Below are 26260 nucleotides of genomic sequence, written 5' to 3'. Positions count from 1 at the left end.
CATTGGCATACCTGTAAAATCAGGAGGAAGCTGCTTTTGGAAAAAGTAAAATTTGAGTATACGATTTACACTTCAATCTAAAGACAAAAAGAAAAGAAAACTAAGAAAAAAAAAAAGGAAAAGAAAAAAATTAATGAAAACCATGTGGGACTGGGTTCTGCCAAGCCACAGTAAAATTAATATTTGGTCACTCTTGTTGTAAATATCTATTTCAAGGAACCTTTTTTCCTACAAAAATGGGATAATGGTCTAATAAAAATTGCTCTTAAATGGAAGTAAATCCTAAAGGAATGGCAAAGAGGATAAACTAAGCCAGGGGTTTTCACTAAATAGACTATATAGTTCCCTTAGCTGCTCATCAATGGCTGTATCTAATAATTCATTCATACATACAAATGTGTCGAACTCAACATTTAAGATTTCAATTTCAACACAAAAGTTCTTCAGGATAGAAATAAGAATACTGACTTAGAAATGGGGAAAGTTTGGGCTGGGAAGGTGGCTTAGTGGTAAAGTCCCTGCCTTCCATGCATGAGGCCCTGGGTTCAATTCCTCAGCACCACGTAAGCAGAAAAGCCAGAAGGGGTGTTGTGGGTCGATTGGTAGAGTGCTATCCTTGAGCTAAAGAGCTGAGGGACAGCGCTCACGCCCAGATTTCAAGCCCAAGACCAACAAAAGAAAAAACAAATAGGGAGAGTTGGATTTTTACCTCTTCTTGGTCAAGAAGAAGAATACGTTCCAAGTGTGTCTTTTATTTTGGGGAGTGGGGGGTGGCGGGGCACTCTACAACTAAGCCGCCTTCCCAGCTCATAAGTGTGCTTTTTCATATGTAAACTAAGGATCCTCTATTGGCAGCACTGTAAAATCATTTAGTTTTACACTGCCATGTTGTTCCTCCTAAAAAGTAAGCTAGTGCCATCTAGTGGACTAAAAAATTCACCAACTATATAGAGTAATATGCAAAAATAATTGTACAAGGAGATTTATGCCTACAACTTTATTTTCTCTTACTTTATACCATCTCATTCTCAACTATCCAAAGATGGTATTGTGAAAAAGCATTAATTCAGACCAGGTCATGGTAATGGAAGTCTGTAATCTCAACATTCCACAGGCTGACGCAGCTGGACAATTCTGAAGACAACATAGGCTATAATAGTCATCTCCAGCTCAGCCTGGGGGGATATGGTCAGCTTCCCTCCCCCCCAAATCTACTGATAAAGAAATCTTTCCTTTATGAGTCATTAGACAGTAATTAAGCTTGGTTGAAGATTATATTTCATATTTATAAAAGTGTCACTTTCCAGAAAGCATTATTATCTGGAAAGTAAACTGGCAGAAAAAAAAGACATTAATAGTTCTCTTTGCAACTTGAAATGTATAGCAATAAATAAGTTGCTGAAATTAAGGAATTATTGCTAGATTAAAGTTTTCCAAAAAATAGTAAAAACAGAAGCTTCATGAATGAAAAGACAAAGTAACTATTTTTCTTACACATTAACATCACATTTATTTTCTTTTTTACCTAGTAGTCAATAAATAAGATACAGCAATAAAAGTTTACTATAATTCTGTACCTACACATGTAGCTATTAATTTAAAAAACTATAAGCTTTAGTTTTATAAGTACCTCTTAGATGAAGTTAATCATGAGATTTCACATTCTCTCTAAACAAGTAGTTTAATTTCTAATAAATTAATACTGATTTTAATTGAATTACATAAAAGAGATTAACCTTTAGTATATTAAGCAAAAGAAAGTGAATCAAATAAAAACATGTATAGCTGTTTTCTAATAATAAAAAACATTAAGTGAAGCTGCTATGAGCCATGGACTCTCTATAATTCTAATTACTCAGAAGGCTGAGATCTGATGATCATGGTGCAAAGCCAACCCAGGCAGGAAAGTCTATGAGACTCTTATCTCCAATAAACCACCAAAAAGCTAGAGGTAGAGTTATGGCTCAACTGGTAGAGTACTACCCTTGAGCAAAATTCTCAGGGACAATGGCCAGGCCCTCAGTTCAAGCCCCAGGAGTGGCATGCACACACATAAACACATGCACACACACACACACACACACACACACACACACACGTACACACACAAAGCCAACTAAGCGAAAAATGCATATTAATTATCTACAATGATTACAGCTTAGAAGAAATTAGCCAAAATTTAAACATGGAACTTCAAATATAAAACGTGGTATTGTTCCCAATTTTACTTCACCTCCTTAAGAAATATTGAAGCTGTATGTTCCTCCCCCATGGTATAACCCCTGTTTTTACTGTATTTGATGTCGGTGCCCTGCATCTTGTATATACACTTCTCTAATTTGGGGAGGGAAAGGAAAAAACAAAATGCTTAAATAGGGATACAGGTTGACCCATTTTAACATTGAGATGTACAAGACACTATGTTGAAAAACAAACTTTACAATTTAGGAGGATGGGAGAGTGTAGTTGTGGAGGCGGGAGGGAAGGGATGGTAGGGGAAAATCAAAGGAAGATGTAACAATGCTTGATAGGAAATATACTCATTACCTTGCTTGTGTAACTGTAACTCTTCTGTACAGTATTTTTACAATAAAAAAACACATTAAAAAGGAATTTTGAAGCAAGGAATAGTAACCAATTATAAACACAAATCTATCTTTGTGCTGTTTCATAAAAGCTCTTAGCATCAATATATCATGAGAGAAAAAAATCTATGCATTTCACTTAGTACAACTAGAATCTTTAAGCAGCTCCCAAAGACGAAAAACAGATTCCAATTGATCTTCAGAAAAAAAATCCTCTTTACCATGTATACCCTTCCCACACTCAATAAATACATATTTTCTCTGTACCTAACAGACAGCCAAGAAGTTTTACATTTTGCTTCCTCTATACAGAGATAGCTGTAGTTCATCCATTCATACTGGTAGTTTTCACATAAATCTTGTAGATATCCTATTAAGGAAATTCACTGCTCATAAAAGTTCCTAAACGCCATTGCTGGCATTAAAGATAGAAGTTCAAGAATTCCTTTTTAGCTTACTTTAATGTGTACTAATATAGTAATATGAATTATGAATGCACTTTTCAATCCAGAACAACAGAATTATCACTATGTATATTTACATTAGAATTTAAAAGTAAAACATGTCAAAGGCTTCTATATTTTGAATTGGGAATAGTTACAGTGATCTCCAAGTATATGCAGTAGAAATATAAGTAAATTAATATGTTAAGGAATATTTAAAAGTCATACTTCACAAAATGTGTATTTTTAAATGTTAAAAAACAAAAAAGCTAAACTGGTTGTTCCTGGCTCATGTCTGGAATCCTAGCTACTCAAGATGCAGACTCAAGGAACACAGTTCAAAGCCAGCCTAGAAAGAAAATCCATGAGACTCAACTTTAGCCACTAAAAGGCTAGAAGTGGATCTATGGCTCAAGTGGTACAAAAGCTCAAGGAACAGCATTCAGGCTCTGAGTTCCAATCCCAGGAATAAGAAAAAAAACAAGCAAACAAAAACCTCACTTTGTTAAAACAAGTACAATTTTTTTCTTCCCACATTAAATAATATAAAGGATGAAAGTGAGAGTGATGTATTGTTGTATAATATTTAAATTTAACTGTCACATACTTCCTACAGAAATGCATAAACAACAACAAAAAGAAAAATATGCTTAAGTCTTACAACTATCATAAATGAGAGATAATGGAATTTTAATTTGAATTTTTATTCAAAAAAGTTATTGGTAAGTATGGTGATAAGTATGGAAGACCAACAAAATCTTGTTTGAATCCATATCTGTGGAGAAGGAATATTTTGGAAATCGAATGGAAAAGTAGAGATGGGAGGGAAGGGATGGCAGGGGAAAACAAAGGAGGAGGTAACAATGCTTGATAGGAAATGTACTCATTACCTTGCTCATATAACTGTAACCTCTTTGTACAGTATTTTTACAATAAATAACATACAAAAAAGAACTATATTAAAAAAATGGAGGCACCCTACAAGTAACAATTCCCATATGGTAAACTCAACTTCCTTACAAAAAGAGAGAACATAATTCTAAGTGGGATGACAGAATTGAAACCAAATATCTAAGATAGATTGAGTAAATTCAAATGGCCTATAGGACAGAACATTTAAATATAAAATTGAACCCCAAATCTATGCCGCATAAATGGACAAAGTCGGAATAGAAGACATTCTGTAAGACAACACAGGTTCTGAAAAAAAAAAAAAAGAATATTGGATTGTAGAGTGCAGTTCATACAAGGAATCATTATTGAGCTTATTAGTAAATTAAAGGATCGTTTTATTTAAAAGTTTTTCACAGAATATGAAAGGATGGAATCATGTAATTTTACATAATTACATAATTTTATTTTAAGAAAAGAAAAAGCAAATCAAATATAAAGAAAAATTAAAGAGGAGGCAAATGTCAGATAGTGGCTAAGTGGATTTTGCCTTGTATTTTTCTAGTTTCACAAACACTTCATTTATGAAATAAAGACATAAACAAAAAATAAACATTAGCAGTCATGTAAAATTAGTATTAAGAACTCCATATAGCACCTGGCCCATACAGAGAAAGCAAGCTTACTTCCATCTCCCAATGTATTCTCATCCTGCCTCCTGGTTAGACTTCTAAATTATTATAGGTTGGAAAACAATGTTACTTGTGAGGGGTACAACACTTTCAACTGTTTGTCAAACAATCAGATGAAAGCTTAGTTTATTTTTTAACAAGGTCCTGATTTTTATGGCAAGTCTGTACTCTTGAATTAGTTTGCATTTCCAACAGCTCTTGAGAATCTCACAATGAACTCAATAACTTAATAAAGTAAAATTCATTTAAAATCCATCCATTCATTCATTTTAATAAATAATACAGCAGGATCTTATTCTAGAGTTACTTCGGTGGAAATAATGCAGAATTGAGTGGAAACTGCATTTCTGTGGGGAGTAGAGAGGGGACTTGGGGGAAAAAAGTTGTTAGCAAGAACAGAGCTATTTCACAGAACTGGAAACAAAGAGAAACATGAGGTAGTCTGTAAGAGAGAAAGTGAACCGTCATAGGAAGAATTTGACATAAGGCTACAATAGATGATGGAGTAAGTCTCAGATTGGAATGTTAAGAATGGTTATAAAAATTATGTGACTGGCTTTCAGTTCAAAATGGCATTTTTAGTTGCTTAGTAATATAGATCAGAAAATATGTATAAGCAAGTAGATATGGATATAGAGTAATGGAAGGACGATGAGGAATCCCTTCACGTGCTATGTATAGCCTTAGCTAAAGGTTAGCATAGCTGCTGTTATGTATCCTATGAGTACTGATGGTAGGGTTTACTAGTGAACAGTTACAATTGCTGAGAAGTGCTTAAAGTCCACAATCTATTACAGATGACTGGTCAACAAATTGGGTGTTTACATTCCTCAGTGGGGTTCAGATCCTTATTAAAGGACTATTTCTATAGGAGAAGGAGCAGAGAAGAAATGCTACTAACTGCAGTGCATTATTTTCTACATCTAAAATTAAGGAAGTATAAACACTATAATATGCAAATTGATCAGGGTGGACTATTCTTAAAAAGGAAAAAAGGAAATAAAGCTGTTACAAGAAACACATGTTTAAATATTAAAATTCCATTCATCTCACCGATACGAGTGATTTTATTATGTGAGAGTTCAAGATTTTGAATATTAGTGCAACCATCCAAGCCATGAAAAGAAGTGAGTTGATTTTTATTAAGCAGAACAACACAGAGATTTTCCAAGTTTTCCAAGTTGATCATCTCAATATGGTTTTCCTACAGTGAAAAACAATTAAAAATGAATTTTACTTCAATGACATATTATTAAAGTATTTGAAGTCTCCAAAACGAGGAAGGATGAGAGATGATCCCCAAATGAAAATATGAATCGTTTAACTTCTAAAATAATCATACAAACTGTTATCATTAACTAATATGAGCTAGCTTTTAACTTAGTAATGTCCCTTTAAAATTTGAGACAATTACAGAGGAATCTATAATAAAATATTTCAAACTACCTAAGTGAATAGCAGTGGGTATTTTGGGAATGTCTTCAACATTATGTATGATTGTAGAGCAGAGGTGATGTTGGGGCTCTGATATAAATCTTCCAGTTTTTTGCAGGTCTCAGGGGTTGAGAGGATAATATTGTGCCCTAGAAATTGCACTGGGGAGCATTCTTTCTCCCTAGATATGATTTAGATGTAAAGATCCTGTACCTGAAATCTGGGTGTGATGCTTTGGTGAAACATTGAGTCCTTTGGATGTTAGTGTATTTTTCATGTCGAAAGAATGTAAATCCTTAGACGTGGGGAGCAGTGATAGGGTTGCTCCTTCCTAAACCTCATAACCAATATTCACATATTCACATTGTATCCACCCTCCCACACGAACTCAGGGTTCAGCCAATGACAGTGATATAGGCAGATGCTTCAGAGGTATTTACATATTTGAACTTGGCTTCCTGGAATATTCAATCTTGGTATCTGAACACTTTGAAAAGAAGCCCCCTTCCCAAATCACCAAAGACTCCTAGATATCTGGTCAAGGAGGCAGATTTATAAGAGAAGGAATTTTGGATCCATGCAATCTAATTTCCTTCTAACCACAAAGATGTGAGAGACCCATTCAGCACACAGAAATGCCTAGCTAATCTGAAGAATCCAAAACATATCAACTAAAATGGTAGTCACTTTTTACCACTGTATAATTTTTTCTTTATTGTGCAGCAACAAAATTCAGAAATAATACAAACACTATTTATAAAACATGGCAGGCAATGTGAACATTTAAAAAAAAACAAAATTGGTCATCTTCCTCTATCTCACAAACTTAAGTACTTCAATTTTTATTATATGTTATTGTATTCACCATTCTTCAAAGTTATCACCATTGAAATGTGAACATGAGTGTTTTACAACTAGGAGAATATATAGTAAAAAAAAAAAAAAAAAGACATACCTGTGCGTCTATGTACTTAAGATTTTTACAATTCGTCAGGCTGTGCAGAGAAGTTAATCCACAATGCCGAAGAGAAAGAAATTGAAGATTTATACACTCTGCCAAAGTGGACAGACTACAGCCTGGCAAATCTTGAAACACAACTGTTTTAACCTACAACATTTAAGGAAATTGTGATGGGCATGATTATTTCGTAACAGAACAAACTGCATCAGCCTCTCAAAATCACTTAGAAAATTCACGTAATACTAAACACTGAGTGTCACATTTATTAATAATTCAATTTGAGTTTTTACTTGATCTCTTTGTTCCCACCTAGAAAGACAATGCTCTCATCTATGATAGTTCAAGTTCAAAAGTAGTACAAGAAGATGGATGCCTGTGAATAATGCCTGTAAGCCTAGCTACTCAGGAGCTTGAGATCTGAGAACTGGGGTTTAAAACCAGCCTGGACAGTAAAATCTAAAAGAATTTTATTTAAAATTAACCACTTAAAAGCTGTAAGTGGCACTGTGGCTCAAATAGTAGAGCACCACGCCTTGGGTTCAAAAGCTCTGGGGCTACACACAAGCCTTGAGTTCAAGCCCTAGCACCAGCCCACAATTTTTGTAAAAATGTAAAGTTGTATAATTGAAATCAACCTTTTATTAGCTTAGTCATTATTTTTTTAACAAAATTCAATTTTTTGGTTGTTTGCTATGTCTTTGGTATTACATTTGGCATTATATTACATGCAGTTTTATGATCTGTGTTTAACAGGATCCAAGAGATTCCTACACAGTAATGAGGAGGATCATATGTTAATTGAAGGAAAAATAAATGAGTTAATGTACACTGGCTTAATAATTGCTTTGTTGCATAGCAATTCTTTTGTACAATTACTTAAATATAATTTAAAAAGAAAATAAAGGCAATAACTGACATTCTTAAACCTTCAAGTAAATATGAAACTTTCATCATTATTTTAGGAAGTTTCTCAATAATTCATTCTAAAACTACATTTGAAACAAACTATTTTTCATTACTTTTGAGAAAGAAAATATGATCAGCCATTGATATAGCAGCAACTTAAAGGCAATGCTCATTTACTCTGAATAAACACAAATATAAATTCCATAATTGGAAAAGTGATTATAGTACAAAATGGAAATGGAATTTCAAATTATAATAAATGCTACTTAACATTATAAATTATATTTTGTATGATTTAATTACATGCTGCTTTCAATTAACTTTATAAGCACATTTAAGTTCTACCTATTAAAGATGAGGAAATTGATCTAGTTCCACTTCATTACATTGCAGGAAAAACACATGCTCTTGTGACCTTGTTGGAAATATCTGCTTTAGAATATAAGGGGCTCCCTAGTATTTCTTCCTTTCATATTGAACATTAAATTTCTTAGGATGGCTGAGCATTTGTTGGCTCACATCTGTAATCCTAGCTATTCGGAGGTTAAGATCTGAAGTGCACATTTCAAAGCCAGTCCAAACAGGCAAATCTAGAAGTGTCTTATCATCAATTAAACAGCAAATAGCCAGAAGGGAAGATGTGGCTTGCACTGAACAAGATGATAAGCAAGAGTGTGAGACCCTGAGTTCAATTCTCAGTATAGGCGCACACATAAGCACAAAAATTCCTATGGTACAATAATGCATTCTCCACCCTTCATTTGATTTTTCCAAACTTATATCAAAATAAATGTTTACATTCTGCCAGGTGCTGGTGGCTCATGCCTGTAATCCTAGCTACTCAGGAGGCTGAGATATGAGGACAATGGTTTGAAGCCAGCCCAGGCAGGCAGGAAAGTCCACAAGACTCTTCAAAATAAACTACTCAGAAAAAACTGCAGGTGACACTGTAGCTCCAGTGGTAGAGCTCTAGCCTTGAGTGCAAAAAAGCTCAGGGTCAGCACCCAGTCCCTGAGTTCCCAGTCCCAGGACTGGAAAGGAAACTGACAGAAAAAACATCAACAACAAAAACTGGGAGTGTGAATGTGAGGACCTCCGTTCAATCGTTATCAATACTCTCCTCAAAAATAGAAAGAAAGAAAAAGGAAAAGAAGAAAGAAAAGAAACTGAGGTTATCTCGGCTTTAGTCTTAGAGCAGCTTTGAGTTATCTCAGCTATGAGCCTTAGTCTAAAAGCTCAGGGACAGTGCCCTGGCCCTGAGTTCCAGCTTCACAAGCAACAGCAACAACAAAAAGTTTACATTCATACATAACAATATTCACATGCCTAACATTGCTTTGGAAGTCAAAAAGTAAGAGCAGGATAATTAGCAATGATAGGTGCTCATGATTGTATACTCAACTTAAAAATTAATCATGGTGCACTTATCATAAATTGACATGTTGAATTAAAATTCCTCTGTTCAACAACTTAAAGATAATGAACACACACACACATCAAGAATTGGGGCATCATGAGTGCTGACAAACTATATCTCACACAAATAAATGAATGATATCAAACTATGAGTTTCTTACTCTAATTCAAACCATATACAGATCTTCCTACTCTTAGAGGCTTAGTAATGGAAACAGCGTTTGATCATAGGCTTTGATTTATACTGAAAATATTAATCAAAGTGTTTTGTATTGCTTAGAGAGTCAATGTTCTGAATAGTATTAGTTGAAAACAATAATTTCAGTTGGAAAGTTAAGATTATATCTTCTCTTACGTGGGGCAATATTACAATACTTGCAACAATGCTTGACAAGAAATGTACTCATTACCTTGCTCATGTAATTGTAACCCCTCTGTATGGTATTTTCACAATTAAAAAATATTGAAATACAAAAAAAGATTAGAAACATTATATTTTCAAAAAAGGTATAAAATCTGAAATACCTGCAGTAAAGTATCCCAAGGGCCACACTGAAGAATGTCTAGAGTATTCAAAGGGGGCATCATATTGACAGGGCATTTCATAAGTCTCTTTCTCTTAATAACTTTCTTTTCTTGATTTTGCTTGAAAATATCAAACCAAGGCTTAAATGATTTTATCCAAGATAGTCTCTTTTCCTCAACTGCAGATAAAAACGTTGACACTGTTAGAGGGCAGGTAGTGGTCCTTTCACAATCAGCAGCCTTTTCCTGGCATTCTTCTGGAATTTCTTTGATTGGACAGTTAAGAGTGTTTACTTCCTCAGTAACCAAGAGGGCTGATGCATTATAAGCACCGAAATCTTCACAAGTAGCCTGTCTATCAAAAACATATTCTTGCTTGTTTATGTCACCTGCTGTGTCTACCTGGCCATCAGCATTGTTAACTACTACAATGGCACTCTTCAGAGCATTGTATTTGACATTTTCTTCAGTTTTCTTGGAGCATAAATCAGTTCCTTTTACTTGTGGTTTCACATTTTCCTCGACAGCTTCAGAAATTGCTGGTTTTAGTGATAGTTGGTTTTGTTTCATCAATAGAGTTGAAGTATTATTTCCATCATATGGTAAAACATTCTGTTCTGGTACTTCTTCTTTCTCTAGTCCTTGTACCATCTCCTGTTGATTGTCTTTGATTATTTCCTGCGCTTCATTGCTTTTCACTTCATTCTCTTTTAGTACCTCTTCTTTTTCTACTACGTGCACCATCTCCCATTGATTATCTTTGATAGATTCCTGTGCTTTGTTGCTTTGCACCTCGTTCATTTCTTGGCTGTGTCCCAACACTTGTGTTTCTTGTCTGAGAGCCTCATTTATTGCATGTTTTCCACCCTCCTCTTGTTGTGTCTGAGACTTTAATTCTTGTGGTTGAAACTGTTCATTCACACTTACTTTCAGATCTGATTTGATTTTCTCTATATTTTCATATTTTATTTCTTTTCTGGACAATTTTCCTAAAGATTCATGTTTTATTTTTTTATTTTTTTCTTTCAGGTTTAACTTTGCAAAAGATTCTCGATTTGACTGTACTTGTATAGATTCTTTCAAAATAAGCTGACTGTCCACATTTTCTCTCTTGTTTGATTTCCTATTTAGACACAAGGGCGCATGTACCTGATTCTCTGGCTGGGCCTCCATAGAATGTTTGACTAGATCACACTTATTCTTTGACAAATCTGCAACTAGGAAATGCCTGGCTTCACATTCCCCGGTCTTCAATGCACTTCTTATTATCGTCGGTTGGTCTGCACCTTCCTTGAATCTTAACTTTTCCTTACTGCTTAGTTCCTCCCTTTTTAGTCTGAGGGTATTCTTTTTATCTTCATATTCCTTTTCTCTCCTTTTCCTTGCTTCTTCCTTCTGCTGTTTCATCTTTTTCTCTATCTTCTTTTCCTCTTCTAACCTTTTCCGTCTTTCTTCCTCCTTTTGTCGGATGTTTGCTTCCTTTTCCCTTAATTCTTGGGCTTTCCTCTTCTTATTTTCTATTTGTTCTTTTATGACTGGGTTGTATTTTTGGTAGGCTACGAATGCTTTATATGTAGCCTGGATTTTTACAGCTGCATCATGATGCAATTTTAACAAACGATTTTTTTCTTTTTCCTGGAAGTCATTAAATTTTATTCTTTCTTCTTCCATTTGTAAATTCAAGTTTCTTATAAATTCCTAAAATAAAGGAAGATAAATAGTAGTCAGCATAAACTAAATGTGAAAGGTTATTAGAATATCAACTACCCTAATAGTTTTAAAACAATGCTAAACCTAAAATTAGAATAAAATTACTATAATATTCACTCAAAGGAACTAAAGTGATTTATTACAAAGAATATTTAAAATACATAAGACAGTGGACTGTATTGGAAATTAATAACACACTACCATTATTAGCCACCTTTGTATAAATTAAAGAATTCTCTGCTGGTAAGAAAGCACATGAAATCAATTGGGCATAGTGGACACTTCTGTAATCCTGACTCCTGGGAAGGCAGAGTTAAAACCATAGTTTGAGGCTAGCCTAGGGAAAAGCTAATGAGATACCATCTCAAAAACAGAGTAAAAGCCACAGAGCTACAGATGAGATTCAAGTGGGAAAGTCACAAGGTCCTGGGTTCAATCTCTAATAATCCCCCAAAACACACACACACATACACACACACACACACACACACACACACACACACACACACACACACACACACACACACACACACGTGAAATCAGCATGACATAAGCACAGCAATGAAAACCAAAGGTCAAATTCATGTAGAAGTCTTCATAATTTCTGAGATTAAACCTTTAATAAAGAAGCTCAGTTAGTCCATATGTATAAACAGTATTAAGAACCTACGAATTTGCATATCTAACCTTTTCTCATCTCAAGTTGGTAAGTGAATTTTGAGTTAGATGAAAAATACTGTCAGTAGAATCTGAAAACTAAAATAAATAGTACAATGTATTCAATAAAAAGGAGGAATAGTCAGTTTCTGAGAAAAGAGAATGGGAAAGCTGGATAACAATAAATATCTTCAGAGAATAGATTTTAAATAATAATAATCTCACATAAAAATAAACTAGCCAAGAAGAAGCATGACATTTACAGTTGATAAAATTAATAAGTGCACACATTATCACAACTTTAAAACACATATAAGTAAATCTGAGTCTTATAATCAAATAGAGAAAATGTTTAATTTGGAAAGAAAAATATGAACATTTTCAGCTGTGGGAAGATTGAGAGAATTAACCATTGAAAATGTGGTTTACAACATTTTAAATAGATATTCTAGGAAATGTAAAACTAGTCCAAAAATCAGAGGAAGACTCGGGACCCCAAAAACTGTCTGAGCAAACAAGCTGTAAGCACTCAGCACCTTGCTCTATTGTCTCTTTCCTTCCTCAGCTTTACTCGTGAAGTCAGAAAATAATTTACCCTTTCTTCTGGTTCTTTTCTAGGTTTCCTTTTCTTATAGGTTCTTCTTGAATTTTAGTAGGTGCACTACTAAATACTTGGCTATAATTTTGTTGCATCTATACTATTTGTGGATAATTTGTCATTTTTGAATGTCCAGCTTGAGTTTGTTGGGTTCTTCCTTTTTTCTTACAAATTGAATTTGTGTTGTTCATTTTTCCTTATCCACTACAACTGTTATAACCCTTTACTTTTCCCCTTACAAGATTACTGCCATATATATTTTATATCTTTCTTTGAATCTTTCCTGCCCTTCTTATTATGTCCTATATGTGTTATTAATTTAGGTATTTGCTATTGAATTCTCCTCTTTTTCAACTAATGTTCTAATTTTCTATGTCCAATATAGTATCCAACTTATCAGTTCATTTTAATTTTCACATTTATTATTTAAACTCTAAAGCATGCTTCATTATAGATTATAATTGTCTTTTTGTGCTATCAGTTTACTTATTTTTTCATTGATCATTATACATATTATAATGGCTCCACATAATCTAACATTTGGATTCTATACCACTTAGATATAGTATTTAATTCAAACATAAAAATATATATCAAAAGAGAAATTCATAATGTATTGATTTGAAACAATCAATAGATACCTCATGCTGTTTAAATTTCTCTTTCCACATTTTCTCTTCTTTATGAAGTTCATCATCCATCTTTTCTTGTTCTTCCTGAACATATCAAAAGTAAAATTTTATTTTTATTTATTTCACTATTTCATAATAGTGAAACAAGCATTATGTTAATTATATATGACCCTCAGAACATATATTTATAAACAACACTAAAGTTGTCTGAATTTGAAGAATATAAAACCAAAGCTAGTAGAACAATTAAAAAATAGAGTACATATTTTAACTAGATACTAAGAAAACTGCAAGAAAGTACTAAGAGACTATAGGGGAGAAATGGAAAAAAACAGTGGGGGTTTGGGGAGATGGGAAGAGATGGGAAGGGGAAACAAAGGAGGAGGCAACAATGCTTGATAAGAAAGTACTCATTACCTTGCTCATGTAATTGTAAACCCTCTGTCCAGTATTTTCACACACACAAAAATGTGATCTTATCATTTTGGTTCATTAGCATGGACTAATTATAAAAGTTTTGTTTATTAAAATTAATGCTAGAGAATGAGATACTTGAAGTTATGAGTTCTAGTAACAATTACAGAAGTTACATAGTCTATTTAAATTTGCTATAAATGTAGACTTGAGTCTGAATAACTACATACATGGATGAGACTATCAAGAGAAAAGTTTAAGAAATAATATACGAAAGAGGGAAGGATTATAATTTATGAGATAAAGATTTTCAAATTTCAAAATTTATATATAGGAAAAACTCTAGGAAGATAATCCAGACAATTTTATTCAATAGAAATCAATGAAAGGTAAATAGAGAAACATTTTTTAAAAGAAAACATTGGCATAAATTGCTACAAGTCAAAAATAAGAGTGGTCAGGAAACTTTATGATAAGAGTAAGAGATGAGAGGGAATAAATTGTTTTCTTTTGTCAAGAGCATCTAAAATAAGAGAACTAATGTGATCTTGTATTTTTTAGGATGCAAGAAAATTGAACATATTGATTTAAAAAAGGGAAATTGATAAAGATGTTCAGGCATACATTAAAAATCTGAGTATGTTGACAATAGCAGAATATAAAACAGAAAAGGGGAAAAAGAACATTGGAAGAAGGAAATTACTTTTCTTTTTGAGAAAAAGCAAAGCAAATATAGATTACGCCAGATAGATACAGACAGCAAAAAAAGAAGCTTGTGATTGATGCAAAAAATATACCATCACTTACTAATAAGGATCAGAGAGGTGTTGGTGAAATTCCTTCAATTTATGATAGGGATTTTTTTATAGTGGGAGAGAAAGTTAGCAAAAAACACAAAAATAACTGGAATGGAAATATATATAGACTATGTATATATAGAAGTCTATATAGAATATATGGAAATAGAGAGAGACTGTATAGAGTATGTCATAAAATTATACAATAGCCCAATTCGAAAACTTTCAAGCACAAAAGTAAAGTACAGTGCACCAAAGAATTCGTTAAATCTGGTATTGTCATATCTTCTTAAATTATAAGTCTGTGACTAATACAATTTGTAATTCTTTGATTTTAAAAAAGAATTATCTATGATTTTTGCCTTGTCTGTTATATGAACATTCCATGATCTTTACAGCTTGCAAATAGCATCCTACAATCTATCATGTGAAAATTCTCATTATGATGACTTATCTCAGAAGCAAAAACAAACACAAACTCCTGATAGTCCAAGAAATTAGCTGAATTCAGCACCAGGAAACAAAATGTCACATGAATGATGGAATTACTTCAACTAGTTATGATTTATATAATGGGGTATTTGCAGCTCACATAGGCAAGATATTGAAAGATTAAATCTCTATCATCGTTCCTCATGATGAGACCGGTGTAAAAAAGGCTACAGTTTATACGATAAATTTCAGACTGTGTAGGATGACCTTCGAAACTGCAAGATGTAAAACAGTAACAGCAAATTCAACAACTTCCATGAAAATGAGTCAAGCAACTTAATGCACAGACAACTTTGTTCATTATCTTAAGTTAAAAGCTATCACATCACCCTCAACTCATAATATCCAAATATCAACACTCTTTGGTAGCCATACTAATTTTGAAAAATGGGGGGAAAAAAAACAAAACAAAAGTACCTTCTGAATATTCTCTAGTTTTTCCTTTTCAACCTCAAACTGTTTCAGCCAGCAATGTCTCTTTTCTTCTTCTTCTTCAAATTCTTTTTTTTCTCTGTCCCTCTGAGCTTGGAGAATTTCAGTCTCTTTGTCTTCTAGTTCTTTTTGCTTCTCTTGCCAAGCTTGGAACGACTGTCGACATCGTTCTTCCACTTCCAAGTATCCACAGCTTACGTCAGCATCATCTACATTCATAGAAATGAACAACAGTAGAGTCCCTACCACAAAGCTTGTCAAAATTGATCAAACTTCATGTGCAGGAGTAATGTAGAAATAAATGTCAGCACATTTTCAATGGAAGAGGGATAATATGGAAAATATACGTTTTTGGCTGTACACGGAACTTCTGATGTGGTCAATAAAGCAGTCAAATCATGTGACTTAAATGTTTTATAAATATCAATGTAAAAATGTGTGTGTTCATAGTTAAAGTGATTGTTAGGTGATGTAGTTAAGAGATATTTAAGCTCAAGATTAATTATATAATTTCATAAAGAAATAAAGATATATATATATAATTTCATAAAGGCATAAAGAAATTACAAAAACATGTAATTAAGCAATACAAATGCATAATGTCTTTCACCCATGTAAGTGTGTTTTTGCAAGTGTCACAAAGAAAACTGTGTAAATCTTTTTTCAAGTACCTTTGATCAGCCATAAAAATATTATCAAAAATATTATTAAACAAGTTAGCTGACCTGGCAAAACTTGTTCATCCAAAGACAAATCACAAGGGTCAGGCTCACAAACAGAGTCTAAACTGGAACAACAGGTTCTACTTCGGAAAAATTCTTCCTTTTCTATTTGAGCTAGCATCTAAGAGATTAAAAAAATAACAATAATTAAAGAAAACAAAAACAAATTCCAGACATGGTGGTGCATCTGTAATCCCAAGATATGGAGAAAGAAGGATTGTGAGTTCTAGTCCAAATGAATCAAAATTAATGAAACGTTATCTCAAATACGAAATTTAAAAACTAAATAAAATTGCTGGGAAATAGCTTAAATAGTAGAATTACTAAATTAGCAAATGCATTCTCCTAGGCTTCTTCTACAACTGTTCCATAAGACTAATGTTTAGTTTTAATGATGTACTATACACACAAACACACACATACTGAGAATTTTATATAAATGTATGTAAAATTTGCAGCATACTGGTAATTATTTTCCTTACAAATAAAAACATTTTCTCATATAATAAGACTTTTGTCCTCTTAATATTTTGGCAAGCTATATTCATTCTTTAAATTAATCTACAATATTCAGTTAGTCTGCCTGAAAATCATTTCAAAATATTTCTATTAATAATTGTCATCTTCCTAATTCACTTATATTGCTCTTACTTGCAATTACTGTTCATGTATAAAATTTAATATGGTCAATATGATAAAATGAAAACTAAGTATTCTTTATTTCAATCTCAATTATGCATCTCAAAAATTTGATTAACACATTTCCATAATTTTGTTTCCGTGATACTCTAGATAGGAAAATATAAAATATTTGTTCCAATGAAGTAGTAATATGATCATTTATAGGCACTATTTCAAAAAAAAACAAGCAAGAGACATACACAAAATTTTCAAGTTACAACAAATATCTCGGGGAGGAGGAACAGAGTTAAAGAAAAATAAATATTGAGACTAAAATGAATCCAAGAAGTTAATCTGGAAAAGTGACGTTTCTTTTAACATATTTATGGCACTTTATTCTGATAAAAATGCTAGTCTTTCCTTTGCTCTATTTTAAGAGACTTTTTCTTTATCTTCTAAGCTAATATAACATTTTCTGAATTTAAAGTTTTTGTACAATATTTAAAATCTCTGTACAATTCTTAGGAAGTTGATAATTACTATGAAGTATTTATTGTTTTCATTACTGACTTGAAGAAAATATTATGCAGTATAAGTATACACTTTTACCTTCTGAACATTAAAATTCCCAAATACTAAGGGCTCATTTTCAATATTTTAAAGACTGAAATTGATGTAATTTTGTATGCTATTTTAGAGAAATATTAAAATAATTAAACAGCATTGTAAATCAATGATCATAAACACATTGAAATCATATGAGAAAAGATAAGTTATAACTATATTATTGAGTACTTTCAGTCAAGTATTGAACATATACCTTCATTAACTGCTCAGAATTTTCTTTTGATTCAGCTGACGATCCTAGCCTTAAATGCATAGGCTTATTAGTTCCATAAATGCAGCCTAGAAAAATGGAAAATAATATTGTGATTCTAAATGTTAAAGTACATGTCAAAATTCCTTCTTTAATCTTAGTTTGTATCAGAGTACTTTCTTGGTCACTAACAGTAAAACAGAAAAATAAAACAGAACAGAACAGAATGTTTTCTACAATATTTTTCTGTTTGAACAGAAAAACATTGACAAACAAAGATTATAAGAAGTTTTCTACATTTCTTTTAACGAATGTGTTATATAATGCTAATATTTTCTAGTAACAAATTACCTTGACAGTGAACCATTTTTTCTGTCAATACTTACTACCTTACAACCTTCATCATTTGTATACCTGAGTTTTTCGTTCTAGAGAAGGTCTCCTCAGTCCTATTAATAATTATATTATTTATTATAGCAGCTAATCTGCAAAGAAGGCTATCCCAAAGAACAGTAACTCCTGGTGTATGTAACTTACTTAGCTACCTCCTGGCTAGAACCAAATCTGACTGTGTGCAAATATCAGGTTTTGGTAGAAGTGTAGCCTGTGGTAATTTGTCTTGGGATGCACTTTAGAATTCAAGTGCCATGCTTCCCACTGTTAGCTATATCTGAACTTCTCAAAGCACACAAAACATAGAACTTTAAACTATTCAAATGAGTCTTCTTGGGAATTTCTGTTGAATCAAGTGATCAGGTGATAGACATAATCAACAAAACTGTTCACTTTGCCTAATCAACTCAGTGAGCCACATAGAAAATACAAGTGTGCCAGGCGCTGGTGGCTTGTGCCTGTAATCCTAGCTACTCAAGAGGCTGAGATCTAAGGATTGCAGTTCAAAGCCAGCCTGAGGAGGAAAGTCTCTGAGACTCTTATCTCCACTTATCCACCAGAAAATTGGAAGTGTCACTGTGGCTCAAGTGGTAGAGCGCTTGCCTTGAGCTGAAGAGATCAGGGAGAGCGCCCAGGCCTATATTTCAAGCCCCACAACCAACCAAAAAGAAAAAAAAAAACAAAGAAAGAAAATATAAGTTTTTTTTTTAAGCCACCAATTTGGTGGTGCACATCTAGAATATTTACTTTACACACATAAAAACAAAAAGAAGTGACACTGATCAAGATGCATTGTATTCATAAACTGTTTTGTTAAACACAAACTCCTTTGTTCAACGACTTAAAGGTAATAAAAATTTTAAAACGTAATACTTAAAGTAGCTGAATAGTTGTTTATTGAAATGGAAAATGTCAACCCATGTGTCTTTATTCGTAAATAAAATTAGCCTTCAGTTTCTTCTGTTTTGGTTTTACACAGTTTTTATTTAAAACGTGTAGTTTTTAGTGAATGAGCTACTTAATGTGAAATTTTTGTTCTTGATTCATTGCATGAATCCAATTACAAATTTTTTTGTCTATTTTAACAATTTTCTGGGAAAGATATTTTCTTCATTGATATCACCCAAACCATTTGGTTGGATCTCTCAGGATAAGTGTTGTCAGTGCAGTATACCTCCTTTTCTGTAACTAACTTCAATTTTCTTGAATTCATCATTTTTTGGTTTAATCATAATTTTCTACATATTTTCATTATATAAGCCTCAGTGAAAATAAATCATAAGAGTCACCTACAAGTCAACTATTGTCATTGCTCACTCCAAAGTTCAACCATTACATGAGGTTTTCTTAGAGCCCTATGTGATCCAAGCCCTATTTCTTTCCACAGATACAAAGAAAATGAATTACTTGTGGGTCTTCAAGCAAAGTTCACTCAGTGTGCTTGGCCTTTATAGTTCCCTGCTGAGGAACTCTGGGTTTCCAGCTACCTATATGCCTTATCTCTTCACTCATGGAGGTTGTTGTCAAACACTACCTTCTTCTAGAGACCGCTGCAGGTTTACACCATTTAAAGTAGCACTTGCTAACACTGTTCCCTTGACTTGAGCTTTTTCTTTCATAGCAGTTATCACTGTTGAAACATTACATATTTATCTGTTTATGTTCTGTCTCAAGTGGCAAGAGAGTGTGAGACTGCAAAGACTCTTGCCTATTCTGTTCACTGCTAGATTTTCAGTGGCTAGGAGAGATTCTGATGTACAACAATATTGCATAAGTTAATACCTATGAAAATACATCTCATAACATCTATTTGAATAACGTACACTGAATTTTAAAATGTTTTATCATAGTATATCATGAATAAATTTATGTGAATACTTGCCTAAGGTTTTTTAGTGGATCTATCATTGGACAAACTGAAGTACTGTTGTGTGTTCAGTTTGGTGTCATTTTTCATGATATATCCAGACATATTTAATGCCAGATAAATCTTTGATCACTTAGTACTAAAATAATTCTAAGAAGTAAAATACTCAGTGCAGGAAAATACTTTTAAAGTAATCTTTGAAAGTAATTCAGGCTTTTAAAGTAAATACTTTAAAAGTAATTCCATGATTATTATATTTTCATTTAAAAACAATGTACTGTCTGGTAATAATTAAGTCTGCCTAAGTTTTGTTGGTTAGTATTTATTAGAAACAAAAAAGAAAGAATGAATAAACAAACCATATCCATTAGCCTAACATCTTGAAAATATATTTGAGATAAATGTATATGCATATAGGTTACAAGAAGTAAAATCTTTAAACAACTTAGTTTTCCAAATTATAATCTATTCATAATTGCAGAAACCATATCTGCCAATCAGTAGAACAAAATGCTTACTTAAAGCACTGAAATCTTCTACATCCTGAAGAATGAGCTCTTCAGCAGTCTTACTCTTGTTCTTTATGACATTAATACAGTGAAGAACTGACTCTGGTAATTCATCTAAATCCTAAAATTTGAATAATAAATAAGCAATTTAAGAAATTACTGTCAAAATTAAATGTCTAATATTGCACATTTCATTTAACACCAAAATTTGGAACAAAATGTAGAGATAAATTAAAAACTCTATACAGACTAGATTTGCTTTTGAATTTCAAGTGGTCATATGTTTCTGGAAAATTAAGAAAAGTAACTAAGAGTTATCTATGCACAACATATACACATACATATATGTGTAATATATGTATAGGTTTACCCTACTATTATATTAATTATGGGCTTTTTACATGCCTTTACTAGTTGTGTATATTTTTAGATTACAACTTTCAATAAATATGACCAAACATTAATCTAAACTTCAGATTTATTCCAAAATATAACATGCAAATAATACTTTATGAAAATATATAATGTACTGTAAAACTTTAATTGTGATCATCATACATAAAGTTCGTAAAATTTATGAACTATTATGGAATATCTACCAATATAACAAATTTAAGTCAATTTGTATATTTTCCAAATATATACACATCATCATGGAAGACTTAAAAATTGTAGCTTTTTCTTCCACAATTACTATAAGTAGTTACAAAATATAATGCAAGCTGGACATAAGTGGTTCACATCTGTAATCTACCTATCCAGGAAACTGACATGAAAGGACTGTGATTCGATGCTAGCCCAAGCAGAAAAATCCAAGAAACTCCATCTCTAAAATAGCCATGAAAAATAAGAATGAAGGCACAACGAGAATGATAGAGTACCAGCTGTGTGCAGGCAAAATGAGTGAGCTCAATGCCCCTGATTCAAGCTCCAGTAGCACAAAAAGAAAATACAAGAAATAATATCAATAATAATAAACACTTAAAGATATCTAGGAATAACTTTAACAACAATCTGAAAGCTACAATTTTCTATTTCTAGATGACTAAAACTTCATTGAAGGACCTAAAACATTATGTGACTGAATCAACACAGATGTTCCTCAAGAAAAAGAAGTACATGTGTTTGATTTCATTAAAAAATGCTTTATGCCATTACGGGTTTTGATGTGTTCCATTAGAGATCTTCAGCTAGTTTTTTTTCTCTATCTACGAATAGGATTCAGCTCTTGACATTTTATATTCATTTTGTAATCAGCCAAACATTTTTTGCTTGAGCAATATTTATTTTAAATAATAAATTATCATTTTGAAAGAGAACTGTACATTTTAATTCTGTATTTTTGAAGTTATGGTTGTATACACATTGCTATTAGCATCACAAACTATTCTTAAGAGTTCTAAAATTTTCTTACATTTTTTATTTTATGTAGTTTTAAATTCTATCAAAATGCTCACAAGTAAAAAATTTAAAATAGATAGAAATACACACATATATAATAGTCCAATTTCACAAAATGCACATGTCTACATGTAGATATAATCTTCTAGGTTCAATTTATTTTACAAATTTTAATATCTAACAATGTATATTTATTTATAGCATTGATGATAAGCTAATGAGTTAAATGTAAGTCACAGAAAGAAATTATTTTTTCCTCAAAATCTCAGTTGTGTTAAAAGGCATAAAAGTGAAACACTTAACACTCACAGCATCACTATCATCATTCGGGGTTTCTGATATTGAATCACTCTCAATTTCATAATTTTCTAAGGAGGAAATGCTGATTTTATCCAATTCAGCTTCTATTTCTTCATTAAGCTTTAAATCATCATCCTCTTCCATCATTGTTCATTACAAAAGATAGAATCTCTTAAAGAAACACAAAGAGGGGAATATGTCTCTAAAAGTATTTTTTTATGTCGTCAATCCAATATATCCCAGGTAAACATGTAAACATACTTCTGTGTGTGTGAGTGTGTGTGTGTGTGTGTGTGTGTGTGTGTGTGTGTGTGTGTGTGTGTGTGTGTGTGTGTGTGTGTGTGCCCTCGTCTCAGGGCTTGAACTCAGGGTCTAGGCACTATCTCTGAGCTTTCACACATAAAGCAACAATATCACTTCTCACTTTTGTTGGCTAACTAGAGATAGGAGTTTTATGGACTTTGCTATCCATGCTGGCTTTGATCCTCTTGAGTATCTAGGATTACAGGAATGAGCTACCAGTGCCCAGCTTACAGGTTTTAAGTTCACATACTTTGATCACACATTATTATGGTTGCATAAAATATTACTATACTTCTACAAGGAAAAAAATACATAGAACAGATCAGTTTACCTGCCAGAATCAGTACGTTTGAATGAAAAACTTCTACTCAAATGCAATTTTTTCACACAAGTCTTTGAACCACTTGAATAGTTAAATATTAAAATACACATAAGAAAAAACTTGATCAATGGCCCAAACCTGTAATAATGAATATTTGAGAGTTGGAGGTTGGGAGGATCATAGTTTGAGGTTAGCTCAAGAAAAATATTCACAAGACTCTTATCTCATCCAATACTTTTGGAGCAGTAGTATGCATTTGCCATGCCAGATAGCAGCTACACAGGAGGGTGAATCAGAAGGATCATAGTTCCAAGTCACTTTTGTGACCTCTATTTTAACAGACAAAGGCCAGGAAATCTGTCATATAGGATTTTTGTCCAGATCATTTCAGGACACTAGCCTGTCTCTATCTCAAATTTAGGCATAACAAAAAGATCAGAGGCATGACTCAAGTAGAACACTTGCATAGCTAATGGGAAGCCCTGATTTCAAGCTCCAGTACTCCTACCCAAAAGAGAACAACTTAGATCTATATATGGCAGACATATATGTCTAGTTTGTATTTATGGATTCATTTTTAGTAATTCTCTTATAAATGGTCATATGCTTTTGGTTATATAACACATTACATAATATATGGCATTTAATCTATGGGCTTATTGTGTTAAATGCTTAATATGTCTAGGGGTCCTAAGTAGTATATTATATATCTTCACAACATCATTATGATTTTCATGTCACTGCTACTGCCATCTATAGTTCTCATGTACTGAATAACCATGACAAGCTAGGCATTAGAGCATAAAATTAGGTGACTGATGATCTTCAGAAAAATTTAACATATTTAAGAAACTACTACCATCGTGTATGTATGTATGCCTGTGGTATGTATGTATGTATGTGGTTACTCAATGGTATTTATTCTACTTAATAAAAGGGACAGGATCTTAACACAGAAGTGTGGAATCCAAGTTAATGCTCTTCCCATTACACAGGTTTCCATATTCAATCTAGTTGTGTACTTCCCCAGCAATCCTGCTACACATCAGCTATTCCCAAAGTCTTCAAATCGTACATCCAGACATGTTAGCTGATCACAAAATGTTAATGTTTCCTAATCAGCAAATTTTCATGATATAGGAAAGAATGGAAAATTAAGGTAGGATAAAGAAGTGTGTGTGTGTGTGTTTGAGTGTGTGTGTGTGTGTGTGTGTGTGTGTGTGTGTGTGTGTGTGTACATGTGTATGAGTTTCCATGCAATATATCTTTGGTCTTGTGTGTCTTCTGCAAATCCTGGTAAAAATATTAGTAAGCTACAATTTTCTAAGACATTCATCCAAGTATTCATTCTTTTATAATGTTTTTGGAATTTCAACTGTCGTCTCATTGTTCCTTTATTCCTTCCTTGTAATGACCTATTTTACTCATTTGACTCAAAACCAAGTTTCTGAAATCCTGCCATATGCATCCTACATTTAGAGCAATGTTAGGTGCTGTATTCAATTTGATTAAATGAAACACTCACATTCTCTCAGAGTTTATATTCTAGTTAAATAAAGAAGACAAAACACCCTTGTTTGCCTATTTCCTTCATGAAAGCCCTTCTTACCCTACTAGTGAAGAAAAAGCCTCTTGGTACTAGTCCTAAGGTGCATCCTCTACCTAAACTCTGAGTCTGACAGCTTTTTAATCTATTGAACTGTGGTCCACTCCTTATTCTTTATGCTCCTTCATGAATTTCACTCCTTTGGCCTCCACATAAGCATGACAAGTCACTCCCATGTTGAAAAACAAAGCCTGTGCTGGGATCTCCTCTAGCTGTAGACCTGACATACCTTTCTTTCACACATAAGTATTTAATCAGACATATTCTTATGCGTTTCTGAACTCCTGAGCAGCTATACAAGAGAAAACTAATATTTACACTAAAACTTGTACATGAAAACATATAACAGCTTTATTCAGACAAATTCTAAACTGATAATGATCATAGTTTTCCTCAATAGGTGAACAATTACATAAACTCCAGTGTAGCCACACTACAAACATTATTCACCAATGCAAAGGATGAACTACCAGGCAAGGGATATAGTTGAGTGGTAGAATGTTGGCCTAATGCTAACAGTTCTGCAACAATGAGAGAGAAAGATACATGTACTGAGGTATGTGATAAATCTCCATAAATCACAGATAAATCTCCATAAATCTCTCTACAAAAACTGTGCTATGTAAAGTAACATCTTGTACCATTGTATGTACATAACATTTTTGAAATATCAAAATTTTATAACTGGATGACAAAGTAATGATCAGACAGTTTGGAATGTGGATATGGCAGGAAGGTGGAAGTTACATTTATGAAGAGGCAACAAAGAAGATTCTTGCACTGTTAAAACTTTTCGGCTAAAATGCTAGTGCATAAACAAATATATTTTGGGTTATTAAAATTTTACTGAACAAAATGAACTGTACAACTTGAGGGTAGGGATGGGAGGGAAAAACTGGGAGAGAGCAAGAGGAGTGACACTGTCCAAAAAGAAATGGACTCATTACTGGACTTACGTAACTGCAACCCCTCTGTACATCACCTTTATAATAGAAATACAAATTTTATTTAAAATACAAGTTAAATTTTTGCAGAATAAAAATATAAATGAGTAAATGTAAACCTGAAGAAATCCAAGTAGGATTAGTTCATTTTATCAATTCAATATTCAGGTTATATCATACTATATAAAGTACAATATACGATCACTGGGAGACAATAGATAAAGTGTATATGGATATGGATATGTAATATTCTTTCTTAAAAAGAAAGTTGAATGCAGTCAAAATAGATTACTTGAAATTATGCAAATAAACAATGAAGCCTGTTGAGACTGCTTGGGGGAGGCCAACGGGGAGCTGGGACAAAATTGTATGAAGAAACTGGGGCAGCAGGGTATGGTGAAGGTAAAGATCTCCTATGTGTTTTCCTCTGCTCATCTACTGACTCTTTAGACCAGCTCCATTCAATGTTTCTACATATGCACACTAACAGAAGCTTACTCTTTCTAGAAATAGAAAATAGAAAAATAGAAAAAGAAAATAGAAAAAGCAAAATTATGTTGATATATTTATTTAACCCAAGATATCAAAACTATTTATGTTAACCGTTTATATATCTATCAATATCACTCACCTCTTTACAGCATGGAGGATCAAACTTAGGGTTCTGCACCTACTAGACAGCCACTCACTCAACCTAGTAAGCTACACCCAAGGCCCTAAAACTCATTCACTATTAAATTATGAATGCACAGATATTAGTTTTGCCTACCAATTCATGGCCATCGGAGGCATGCTTTGTACCTATTTCGCAACTTAATAGCAGTTGCACGGCCGGCACCAGCAACGGCCACCTGCAGCTAGTGTTGTCAG

The 26260-nt window shown here is 32.9% G+C and overlaps 1 protein-coding gene across 5 annotated transcripts in view; it reads right to left on the bottom strand.

Moving 5' to 3' along the window:
* The window catches only part of Lrriq1 (leucine rich repeats and IQ motif containing 1), a 149605-nt gene that overhangs the window by 122921 nt on the left and 424 nt on the right, over positions 1–26260 (bottom strand). For 4 of the 5 annotated variants that reach the window (XM_069989392.1, XM_069989370.1, XM_069989399.1 and 1 more), the window contains exons 2-10: positions 22225–22386; positions 20524–20635; positions 17749–17834; positions 16311–16428; positions 15571–15794; positions 13460–13534; positions 9854–11551; positions 7001–7153; positions 5665–5815 (exon numbers count right to left, since the gene is read on the bottom strand). In XM_069989392.1, the coding sequence (XP_069845493.1) occupies positions 5665–5815; positions 7001–7153; positions 9854–11551; positions 13460–13534; positions 15571–15794; positions 16311–16428; positions 17749–17834; positions 20524–20635; positions 22225–22362 (2755 nt within the window). In that variant the 5' untranslated portion in view covers positions 22363–22386. Of the gene's footprint in view, positions 1–5664; positions 5816–7000; positions 7154–9853; positions 11552–13459; positions 13535–15570; positions 15795–16310; positions 16429–17748; positions 17835–20523; positions 20636–22224; positions 22387–26021; positions 26040–26260 lie in introns of those variants that run through there. The other variant, XM_069989380.1, reaches the window with a different exon arrangement.

The sequence above is a fragment of the Dipodomys merriami genome, unplaced genomic scaffold, assembly GCF_024711535.1.
Source record: "Dipodomys merriami isolate MVZ:Mamm:240054 unplaced genomic scaffold, mDipMer1.0.p SCAF_10, whole genome shotgun sequence".
In the NCBI taxonomy this organism is placed as follows: Eukaryota; Metazoa; Chordata; class Mammalia; order Rodentia; family Heteromyidae; genus Dipodomys; species Dipodomys merriami.
This window is presented reverse-complemented; position numbering and strand designations above follow the sequence as displayed.